Here is a 12,376-nt window from a genome sequence, read left to right on the forward strand (position 1 = left end):
CCCAGGCGAGCGCGCCAGCACCTGTGGCTTCCAAGGGCGGTCCCCAGGCAAGTGCTCCGGCACCTGTGGCTTCCAAGGGCATTTCACAAAGTGCTCCAGCGCCATTGGCTTCCAAGAGTGGGTCACAGGCAAGCACACCAATGCTGTTGGCTTCTAAGACCAGTTCACAGGTGAGCATTCCAATGCTGTTGGCTTCCAAGAGCGGGTCACAGGCAAGCGGTTCATTCTTGGCTTCCAAGAGTGGATCCCAGGCAAGCGCTTCACTTTTGGCTTCCAAGGCCGGGTCACAAGCAAGCGAAAGTTCTGCTAAAGTACTGCGTAAGCCTTTAACCAGTGAAGATGCAAAGGAAAGACAACCTTTTTTTAATAGATTGTACAAAGCTGTAGCCTGGAAATTGGTTGCTGTTGGAGGCTTTAGTCCTAATGTGAATCATGCAGAACTCCTGAACTCGTCCATTCAGTCTGTAAAAGCTACCTTAGATGTTGCTTTTGTTCCACTGAAGGAACTTGCAGACTTGCCTCAAAATAAGAGCACTCAGGAAAATGTAGTTTGCGAACTGAGGTGCAAATCTGTCTATTTGGGTACTGGATGTGGAAAAAGTCAGGAAAATGCCAAAGCAGTTGCTTCAAGGGAAGCTTTGAAATTATTCCTGAAGAAAAAAGTCATTGTAAAGATCTGCAAAAGAAAGTACAGAGGAAGAGACATTGAAGATTTGGTACTACTTGATGAAGAAGCAAAACCTTCAAACTTACCTCCAGCTCTAAGAAATCCTCAGGAGATTCTGTAGGGCGGTGGGGGGAGGGGGAAATCACTGTTTATACCATGTATAGTATTCCAACATAAGAACTGAAGGTTAATTTTGTACTCAAAATGTAGGCTTCCAGAGATTTTGTATTTCTTTCTCGGTTATGCAGAACAGTTATATTGTTCCTTTCACTTGGTAGCAATTGTAAATAATTTGTTAGAGATGAAAAGTGCGCATTTAAAGATATGCCTTAACATATAGCACACTAGTGTGCTGTTTTATTTGCTAAATAGTCTAAGTCTTCTATTTTTAATTAAATAAGTAAGGTACAATTTGCTGTTTATAGTCTGAGAATTTTGTAATCTTACAGTTTGGTGGCTGTGTGCTCAGTTGTATACGACATCTTTTTTTAGCTGCATAGGAATGTGTATATAGAGAGACCATAGCACTTGAATGGTCAAAAGTTGTTAAAAATTTCAACTAGAGTTTAATCATTTTGTTTGAAATACATGTATGTTGCCCATAATGCTCGCTGTCCCTCTTGAAAGGAAAGAAAATAGTTGTTGGACTATTTTTATGAAAAGTTGTAACATTTTAAATCTAATTATAAAATGATATGCAGATTCTATTTAACATTATTATACTAGCAGATTATCAGTAAACAATCACCAAGGTGACTTCAGCTATGAAAACTCTAAGCAGATTTAATTTGAGATTTTGTGAAATACCATTTACACTGTTTTTTCCAAGTAAACATGGTTTTCTATATTACGCATATTTTATGACTGCTACTAAAACAATCTTCTGAGATGCCCTCTTCTACTGTTTTGTTTTAGCTGTTAAGCATTTTGACCATTTTGATAATTGTTGGTAACACTTTTTTAAAAGAAACGTACACTAGCTTCAGTGTGAGGGGTTTCAGGATATAATCCCAGAAGTACTAGTTGCTCATTCTGTATAGTTTTATTGAGGTGATACAGATGTAAAACTCAGAAAGCATTTTCTAATAAAGGAATGCACACTAATCCTACTCTTGTGATATAAATTAAATAGTTGGGGGATAAAAAGCACTTTTTCTTGAGCAGAGAAGTTTCTAAAGAAGCTGACACATCACAAACTTTGCTTTGGTTCCATGATCAATGATTTTTAGGTAGTTTCAAGCAAAGCTAGGGAGAATATGAATCTTTATACATTTGTTACAATATTAGATAGTAAAAAATATCTCTCACAGTCTTTCATCTCAGATGCATTACACAATTTAAATAACTAGCACCATTTTATAAGAAGGTACTTCTTGGTTGATAGATCTACTGTCAGCTAGGTACTTCAGGACTGAACTATGGGGTTCAGAGAATCTCTCTATGGCAGCTAATATTGGACTTGAGGTGTTTATGTTTTATAAAGCAGGGGTGGGCAATTATTTGGGCCCGAGGGCCACATAAGGAGTTTTGATGAGCTGTTGCAGGCTGGGTCACCACCCCTCAACAACTCGCCAAAGCTCCCTATTGGGCTTTGGGTGCACGAGGAGCAGCAGTGTTCAGGAGTGAGACTGGCATGATTTGCTCCCTGCACAGGGTGGGGGGGAACACTGCCTGGTAGCCAGTTGGTGGTGAGGGGAGGGGGAGATTGATGGCATGTGTAGCAGAGCTCAGCAGGTCAGTGGGTGCCTCTGTAGCACTCTGCATGGGGCCAAACCCTGTGTCCCAGCCCATGTCCTGCTCCCACCTGCACTTGCCTGTCCAGGCCCCAGCTAGCACACAGCTTCTGGTGAGGCTGTTCCTGGTGGGGCTGCAGCTGGCCGGGCTTACGCTCTCACTGGGAGGTGAGGGGAGCAGAGCAGTATCCAGGTTGCTGCAGCCACATAGAGAACAGCCCCACTGGAAGCTGCACATGTTGGCCAGGGGCTAGGCCCTGGCTGCCTTCCACCTGCTCTGACCGCCCATAGGTGGCCTTTCATCTCTGGGTGGGCAGGAGGTGTGCAAGGCAGTTGGGAGCTAGAGCTGGAGCTCTAGGCACTGGGCAGCAGCCACTCAGCCGAAGCTTCCCCCCTGCCCTCCCGGAGCAATCACAGCTGGAAGCAAGGGGAGCAGAACAGCAGATGCTGGCCAGCCTACACAGCCTCTAGTGGGGCTGTTCCCAGTGCAGCTGCAGCCACTTGGGTGATGCTCTGCTCCCCTCACCTCCAGTGGAAACTCCTCCCACTCTTGTTCCCAGTGCACTGCTCCAAGCGGGCTAGTGGGAAGCTTCAGCTGGGCAGTTGCCACTGGAGTTGAGGGGAGCAGAGCAGTGTCTGGTTAGCTGCAGCAGGATTGGGAACAGCCCTGCCAGAAGCTGCACTGGGGCCCAGGCTGGCAGGAGTGCGGGCTGCCCTGGCAGGAGCAGAAGCTTGGCCTCGTGGAGCACTTTGGGGGCAGCTGCAGGCTGGATTCAGGCAGTTACTGGGCCAGATGTGGCCCATGGACCATATTTTGCCCATCCCTGTTACAAAGTCACAGTGAGTCTGGCCTAAATCCAAATATTGGCTTAATGTGGATCAGAGATCCTCAAAGTCCTTGCACATCTGCTGTGTAATCACATGGCACCTAAAAACTCTTGGTAGACAGTACTAATTCTGTCCATGTCTTGATGCTGTTAAACTGCTCAGAGCCCTAGTTTATGCCTAAGATCAGGTAGACTTCTCAGAATAGGTGCTCACCTGATAATCATGCCTGCGGGGCCTGGCTGATAACACTTAGTAGGCTGGATATCTCTCAGGGTGAAAGAAACACTGGTGGCAGCAGAGTGTGTGCTGCACATTTTGCCAATAACACAGTGGTTGGGGCATGAAATAAGGAATGGGGAGACCCCTCTGAATTCCTACTGTGTTTGATCATTTGCAACAGGAAAGGCAGAAGGCAGGGCAGAGTGACACCTTGAAGAATCATTCAGATTTGTTCTGAGTGGGTTAGTCTACAAGCCCTGCCTTCTGCTTGACTTCAGACAACACAGCTAACTACCTCTCTACAGCAGAAGAGGGTGAGTCAATGCTTTTGCTAACTGGTCATGGAAGAAAGTTGTGCTCACTGAACAGAACTTGTCATGGAGTCAGCAACTTGTGGGTACTGTTTCTTGTAACTTAGGCAAATTATAACATTCTTTGAATTTTTCTCCTAATCTCTACCAGGTTGCAGGGAAGTTGTGGCTTGATAGTTAAGCTTTGTTGGAACCTTAAATAAACACAGTTAAATGTGAATGGTTAATAAAAAGTACTCTAAACCATGCCATACACCAGGGATTGAGGACTGCAGAAACTGTGATCTGACTGCAAAAATGTGGTGAAAATAAAGAATATAATTTGAAATTACTCATATTTCCAGTGAAGGCACTTAAAACACCTAAATGTATGTAGTGATATTATTGTTCCATTAGTAATGGCAAACTGCTAATTAAGTTGATGAAGGAACTCAAGGCAGCTGCAATCAAAGAAAAGAGGATTATTTATTTATTTATTAGGTGCCTGTGCTGCCTTCCCTAGAAGAGGCTCTAAGTGGCTTACAGTATGAACTAGATGGATTATAAAGGTGTTAAAATGGTGTATCATAAAATAAGCTCCGTAGACAGTACTACAAACCTTGCCAGCTGAAAGCCTGCCTAAATAAGACTTTACAACCTTTCAGAATATGTCCAGGCTTGGGCTTTGATGAATTACAAGGGCAGAAATGCACTGGGTTTTTGTTTTGTCTTTTTCTTAATTCATTTTTTTGTTAACTACTTTAAATCTTGGGTATAGGTTGTAGCTGTGTTAGTTTAAGGACATAGGCAGACTTTGAATCTTGCACTTTTATTTTACATATAAGAAACTGATATATGAGAAGCTATTTTGAGGAATAGCTTATTAATGAATAGATGGGAAGTTACATTTGTATCTCTAAATTTCTGCTTCTCTAATTTAAAGTATTTTATTGATCACGTGAGAGACATTGGTGTCTTGCTTGGTTTTCTTCCATCCAGTAGCAATTACATATTATTATAGTTAATGAAAGAAAAAGCTTGTTCCTCTTATTAGTATATGGTTAACTACTACATAAATGCCATGCTTGTTAGGGTCTCACGTTAAAGTGTAGAATTTCTATTTTCCATCTACTCTGAAAATCTATGACCTGGCTATTTCTATCACTTCTGATGCAAGTTTCCATGATACATTACTTCACATCTAAAGTCATTTGTGCTTGTAGATGTCTTTCATCAGAGGGCACAAAAGGACTTTAGAAAGGTGGGTAAACTCCTTCTGTGGAGAAGAAAATTAAGGCATGTAGGCTAAATGAATTTTCCAAATTCGTGTAGCAATACATCCTGGAATGAAATCCTTTTAATCTGCCAGTTCACTGATCAAATTCTGGAGTAGTGGTGCTCTCAAACCGTTTGGTCCCATGTGCTAGATGGATGGCATACAGTTGTTAGTCTATGAGTGCAAAACCAGCTACAGAGCACCCTCGTACACCAGTCTGACCCCATATGCTGGATCCAGCTGTGAAGCAACCCCATGTGCAGGCCACAGCCCAGCCCTGCATGCCAGCATGATCTGGCACACAGGGCCATGTCATCCATCCTGTGGAGTTCCCCACAGGTCCAGAGATTTGGTGATGGGGGAGCAGTGGCAGTGCCCTGGCTTCCAAAGAACAGTAACACAGTTGATGCTGTTAATGCCAATCAAGGGCAATTAACGCTGCTACCTCTTTCCCACCACCAAATGCCCAGACCACTGGGAAGCCCCATAGATTAATGTATTTCCTTCATGCCTAAAATCAATATTATTGCTTTCATGGTTGTGGGACCACATGTAAGATCAAATGGCAATGGCTGAAGATGGGAAAAGACAAGGCTGCTGTCCAACTTTAAAATATAAAAAAACTGAGGATGGGAAAAGGGAAAGGAGACTTATCTTTAAACCATTTAACAACTTTAGGTGTCTCAGAAAGCAGATTGTGGACCATATCCAGCCTGTGGAGTTTAGGCTGAGCACTGCTCTACTAGATCATATACAGTCCTTTGTGAATTTGAGCTTTGATGTAACAATATTTTAGTTTGCTTGCTTTCAAATAAACAGCTGGATTTTTCTAACAATTGTCATCACAATTTCCTACAAGCACAAGTAGAGTCTCTTGAAAAAGTGTGAACATCCACTGTTAATACAACAAAATAGCTTCCCAGGTCCACGGCTAAAGCTGTTATTTTTTAATCAGTCTATTCTACTAAGATCTGTGATGTGGCACTAGTAGGAGTGAATAATGGATGGACTATACATGGGTTGTGTACACTTACAGAGTTGCAAAAGTAATTCAGTCCTTCCCGCTGTGCCCCTCATGTCTTCTTGTAAAACACATTTGTACCCTGAACTTTGTGCTTCTGCTATATTTGAAACAAGCCTATAACGTCCTAGACCTGAAGATGCAAGGTCCCCGGAGTCATGTCTACCTCTACATTTGTACACGCTCAACAGTGTGCATATCATCAAAATAAACTTTTTAAACATGTTAGCACATGCTTTGTTGATGTTTTACTCTACAAAATCTACTGGGATTTTAAAACCCCTTTCTTTGTAGGCTTTGAATAATTGAAAGGTATCTCAAAAGACTCAGGTAAATAATGTGAAGATAAACTGTATATATAAAAATAACGTATGTGAATGCTTATACCTTCCTCCAAGAGCAAATATATCTGAACATTTAGAATCCTTTGTATTCTTCCAATACCATTAAAAGTAGGACTGTGGACAGCTCTTGTGGGTATATGATGTATTTGCTAGCTTTTACTCATTTTTCTTTGGTCCACTTTATAACATTTATAAATATAATTTTGCAGTTTTTAAAATCACAAACGCCTACTTCATTATCGAGGTGCCTTATGAGAAACTATCTTGTGGGGCTAAGCAGTTAAAAATGCAGATGTCCCAAAACACAAGGACAAGATGAAACCACAGCAGAGATTGGGGGTATCCATATATAGTGGGCACAGCTATAAAGATACAAAATAGTTGATCTGAATACTGGTTACCTGCTATGCAGCTCCTCTTGTTTCTCTAACTGCGTATTACTGATCCCATCACTATGCCTATCTGAGTTCTGTCCACAAATTTAAAGTCCATACCTAGTCCTAGAACTCTACTGGATTTCAACCCAGGTAGTATTTTAGGTGGAAGCCTTGACAACAGTCCACTGTAGTTAAATATGAAAAAATGATTATGAGATCATCAACCCCTCTCCTGTCATTCCTGGAGTTTGACTTCTGTTTGGGAAGGTGCCACCAGTTGCACTTATGTCAGTCAGTGATAGAAGGTACCAAAACTCTTCTCAGTGCCTTGCACTAAGCTCCGTCTAGTCCTTAGTGTCTAGTTCACAGAATCATAGAGCTGCGGGGCTGGAAGGTATCTCCTATGGTGCCCAACATTTTTCCCCCTTGGGCTAGATGGACAGTGCTCAGTGCCTTGGTGGGCCCTATGGGGGAAGGTGTGGCCTGGTCCCCATCCATTGGTGTGGGGGATGGAAGGGGGCATGACCTGACCCTGATCTGGTGGTGTGGGGGGAAGGAAAGGGGAGTAGCTCAACCCTAATCCAGCCATGCAGGGAGGGTGGGAGGCAGAGAAGGGGCTTGGCCTGGCCCCAGTGTTGCCCTGTAGAGCTTGGGAATTTGGCATCAGGGAGGGATGGTAGTATTGCCACTGCTACCACACCGCCAAGTTATCCAGCCCAAGGGGAGCCCTGCAGGCCAGAATCTACAGGCTGGAGGTTGAGCACCCTTGATCTAGTCCAAACCCCTGCCCGAGGCAAAAATCAGCCCTATTAAAACCATCCTATACAAACCCAGGCAAAGCTACTCCATCAACCCTGACATAAGCACAAGACCCAACACCCTAGCCTGCCACAGGTAAAGCAGGGGTCCCATGGCAGACAACATCCTCCTTCTGCAAAGGTTGTTAACATCAAGAGATCCTAGGAAGGGGGCCACATCCCCTCTTATAGAGGAAGGCAAAACCCCTCACAGTCCATACGAATCTGGCCACGGGGTAAAATTTCTTCCTTATGCCAAGTGTGATGATCGCGCTGACCTTGCGGCTCTGGTCCCAGCAGGAGCAGTGGCACACCCCCTTCCAAGTCCCCAGCTCTGCCTGTCGCCAACACCCAGTGCCTCTGAGGAAGACCTAAAACACCCTGGCACATGGAGCGGAAAGGAGAGGAGGGGGAGCCAGCTTGCAAATAATATTTTTTCCAGCTATTTGAGTTGCTCTAATAAAAGATACGGGATTTACCCAAGGAGCCTTGTCTGCCACGGAAGAACACAGGTAGCGCTGGGCGAATCATCCCCAGCCAGGGGCTGCCCAGCCTCTCCTTAAAGCACCTCCAGTGATGGAGCCTGCAGCTTCTCCGGGCAGCCTGTCCCACTCTAAACGTCCCTGCTCTAACACCGACGTTCCCCTGCTGTCCAGGCTAAATGGAGTTTGCTGCAACTTCAAGCCGTCGGTCCCTCCAGAGACTCCCTGTAGCTGCCCCCATGCCCCCACCCCAGGGCTTCCTCGGGCTATTCAGGGGGCCGGCAGCATTTGCCACCCCCGCCCGCACAGGAGGAGGAGGAGTCACGGCGGTCTTTATTTGCATAATATCTGCAGAAGGACCTCTGGGTAAATGGTTTTCTCTCACAGGCAGCGCCTCGTAAGAGGGCTTCCAGGGGCGAGTACCCGTGGCCGCCCGGAGGAAGCTTTGAGCCGTATTCAGAACTCCAGTCTAGCAGAACTCCAAAGGCTTCACTGGCCGGCTACCTTACCGTGACACGAAAGTGTGGAGCAAGCGCGAGGTATATAAAGTGGCGGAGCACTAGAGTACTCCGGGCGTTCTGAAGACCTGCTTTCTAGGCCACGTGCTGAGGACGTTAGTTCCTCTCGGGCCGCGTGCCCGCCTAGGGGAAAGTCCCCGGACCCCGGGCAGAGAGTGCCGCGCGCTCCGGCGCGCTGTAACCTGTCCCTCCGGCTCCGCGTAACACACCGCCAAGACGCCTTCGGGCGGAGCGGGGAGCTGGGACAAGGCGCCCGTCAGTCCCATAGGAACGCAGGTGGTGCCGCTCGACCGCACCAACACAACGGGGCTCACTCTCAGAACGCCTGGCCTTTTGTGGAGACCTCACCTTCCTTTCTCCTCTTTTGGCCAGTATTTACAGCATTGCTGCTGCCTCTTCCCGTAAGAGGGCAGTTAAAATGCACAAGAAAGCTGGGAATATCTGAAGACAACGATACGAGGTGACATTCTCGACATAAGAGAAATTCTCTTAGGACATTGGAAGGGGAAGGGCGGTGGAACCAGATGGGTTCACATTAAGTCACTCGTGCATGTCGGCGCAGGAAGAAACTTGGCTGTTGGGAAGTTGGTGAAAGACCTAATCATGTCAGGGTTAACTGGTCTGACCAGCTGTGAACCTTGCCCTATCTAATTATAACGAATTAGGGACTCCTCAGGTGCCTAACATCCAGCCATTTAAATACATTGCAAAGAAAAGGATAGCACAAGTATGACACGCCTGGAGCCAATGGGAGCTTTGCTTCAGCAAGCTGATGATGTACGAATTGGATGGATGAAACAGTTTTCAGTGGACGTATCTACCCGTGTTCCTACAGCACCTTTGTTACTTCCTTTTGGAAGTACTAAATGACAGTGCAGTAACAGCCCATACTGTGCCATGCACCTGATGCACAGTTTTTTTAGCTGCTATGCTGTAGCAACACGCTATAACAAGGGAGTGCATTACTATGGTGACGTGACTGTGGCATCATGGCTTTTGCCCGCAGACGCTGCATCACCGTAGCACATTGCTATGGTGACGTATGGTCATGTGTAGGCGCACCCAGTGAGCTCAAAGAATCAGGACCATTAGGAGGAAATCACTGCAGCAGGCCAATGAGACATCCACATCTTGTGCACCTGATGCATACAAATAAATAGAAGTAGGATCTAGGCTTGCTGACTTTAAGGGACTAGTTGCGAGAATAATGGAAGCAGCGTCTGTGCCCAAATCTCAGAAATGAAAGACAAATTTGGCTTGGTAACACAGAACAAGGTAGGTGTTAGCATGACTCTAATGGCTTGAGGTCTGACTACAGATGTGCTGATTAGAAAGGTAGATACAGGAGCAAATCTAACTGCAGCCCTGTTGAGAACGTGACAGCATGGGAATGGTCATGTTCAGCTCTACAATACAGTTGCTCACAAGTGGGTTTGGCACACAAGCTGCCATGCACAAAGCCAGGATGTGTGTACTCTGGACTGTTGGCACACCTTACGAGCTCCTCTTTCAGGCTGTCTACAAACTCATCCATACCTTGCTTATACTCAGTTTACATTTTGAAAGTTTTCACCTCAACTATACTAGCTAGAGATTTAAAACACTTGCTAGATAACAACATATCTTCAGAGAAGTGCCAGCACAGCATATGATCACACACTGATAGTTTCTGAGCCCTGCTCTGGGGCCTCTCTGAGTTGTGGGTTGTTGGCTTCAAAAACAGTCACCTGGAACAGTCATTTTGTTACTACCTGGAAGTTCACCATTGTTCACTTCACAGTTGTTCTTATTTTACCTTTTTCTTCCCTTCTGTCAATGTTTATGCTAAACAGCCATAGCAAGCTAAGCTAGGATAAAACAAAATTTTAAAAAAAGAAGAAAGGGAACATTATCAAAGAACAATCTATAAAAAAGCCATCAAGGGATGGCATAGGTCTGTGAAGTTGTTTTTTTCAGAGAAACTGTAATGAAATCCCCAGTGTCCTAGTTTCATCAGATATATCAGGCTGTATAAAGCTAATATTTCATGCTTTGGTTCATGCCTAGTTTATTGGAGGAAGCAGCTTTTTCTCTATCTAGAAAATTATTTGGAGTAAAGTGAATAAACAGGTGAAGCTACAGTCTGGAATTATTAGCACTTAAGCCTTGTATCTGATTCAGGTTATAGACACTGAAGGGCTGAACTATAGTATATGCATAGTTTCGACTGGTTTTTCTTTAAATGTGCAACACAAATCCTTTTACTTGCAGGTTGTAATAGTTGGAATCGTTCAACCATGTTGAAGCAGAGAGAGACAAGTATAAATACAAGCTAACTTACAGTCTTGAAATTAATTTAGAACGAAATAGTCTAGTGGCCTGAGAATTTAGAATGAGATAATCAAGGGATCTGAGAACTGGAACTAACAGCAGAGGTCAGGGACCAGGTAGGTTGGAGATATTCTGATATAACTTTTGATACTGGCTGTCTTAATATTGGACAAGTCCTGAAGATCTCTGTCTCAGTTTCCCTATCTGCAAAATGGGTAATAAAAGCTACTTAATAGAAATGTTTTGTACTCAGGTTTTTCTATCTCTGTTTGCCATGTAAATATATTTATCCATAAAATGTTTCATATATGATATCTAATTATATGTGATGGACAACCCTATTACTTTGTGTGCCATCTAGATGACTTTGTTAGTTGCTGCTATTATAAAAGTTTCTATTTACTAGGTTTCCCTTGAAACAGATTTTCCATCATTTAAGCTCATTTCCCCCATTAGTTTCATATTTGCAGTCATATTTTAATCCAGTGACAGATCTTTAGGTTTTTCTAGGATAAAATTAATTTTTATGAAGGTTTCTCATGACAGGAAAAGGAACATATTTGACTCAGAATTGCATCTGATATGCCAGGTGCAGAGGCCCAGGGTGGCCCTGGTGGTGGCAGTGGAGAGGAGAGCCCTGGTGAGGGCTCTAGGCAGCTGCAGTGAGAAAGTGGCAAGGGGGAGAAAGCTGCAGCTGGCACCAGGTCCCACTTTTTCTGCTGTGCAGCAGCAGCTTCTGTCTGGCCCTGGGCAGAAGGGGGTCAAGGTCCCTGTAGCATTCATTCCAGACCTGCTTGCCTGAGATATGGTGAGCAGTAGCAGCAGCAGCTGGGCAGGAGCTGCTACTGGGCATAGGAACTGGCAGTGGGCAGCTCCTGCAGCTGCTACCTGCTGCTGCTGCTGCACCACTGGAGGCAGGGGCCTGGGGTGGTCAAGAGGCAGTACTGGTGGCAGGGAGGAGCTGCAGGGCAGCCCTAGCACAGGTTCCAGACAGCAGCAATGAGAATGGCCAGCCAGTGGCAAGGGGGAGGCATCCATGTCTGCCATCAGGTCCCACTTTTTTCCTGTGCCCAGCAGCAGTTTATGCCTGGCCTACACCACTCATCGTGGCTGGTACGGGTGGGTCCAGAGTAGGCATAGGAGGGGTATTGACCCCCTGCATAGGATGGGCTGGGCTGGGCTGGACTGGGTCTGCGCACTCAGCCCTGAGCTCAGGCTCTGCCTGCACAGGTCCTGGCCCGTACAGTAGGGTTGTGCAAAGCTTCAGTCCCTGATTCAATTCGGCGGAGATTCGGCCTGATTCAGTGGCCAAATCTCTGAATCCAAATGGTATCAGAGTGTTGGCTACAAATGTCCAACTCAGGATCCATAAAATTCTGGTTTATTAGGTGGATTGAAACAGTGTAATGAGTTAAATCATAAACCTTGGGGCTGGTCCTTCTACACACACACACACACACACACACACACACACACACACACACACACACACACACACACACAGAGACGGAACA

At 45.2% G+C, this 12,376-nt stretch overlaps 2 protein-coding genes across 2 annotated transcripts in view; both read left to right on the forward strand.

Moving 5' to 3' along the window:
• Nucleotides 1-1,776, forward strand: part of CDKN2AIP (CDKN2A interacting protein) — a 7,324-nt gene extending 5,548 nt beyond the window's left edge. The window contains exon 5 of the mRNA XM_025207590.1: nucleotides 1-1,776. This exon is cut by the window's left edge and continues 2 nt beyond it. Coding sequence (XP_025063375.1) covers nucleotides 1-788 — 788 coding nt within the window. The 3' untranslated portion in view covers nucleotides 789-1,776.
• Nucleotides 1,777-9,281: 7,505 nt separating this feature from the next.
• ING2 (inhibitor of growth family member 2) overlaps nucleotides 9,282-12,376 on the forward strand; it is a 24,008-nt gene continuing 20,913 nt past the window's right edge. Inside the window, exon 1 of the mRNA XM_006026620.1 lies at nucleotides 9,282-9,411. Coding sequence (XP_006026682.1) covers nucleotides 9,282-9,411 — 130 coding nt within the window. The remainder of the gene's footprint in view (nucleotides 9,412-12,376) is intronic.

This window comes from Alligator sinensis, unplaced genomic scaffold (genome assembly GCF_000455745.1).
Source record: "Alligator sinensis unplaced genomic scaffold, ASM45574v1 scaffold354_1, whole genome shotgun sequence".
Classification (NCBI taxonomy): Eukaryota; Metazoa; Chordata; order Crocodylia; family Alligatoridae; genus Alligator; species Alligator sinensis.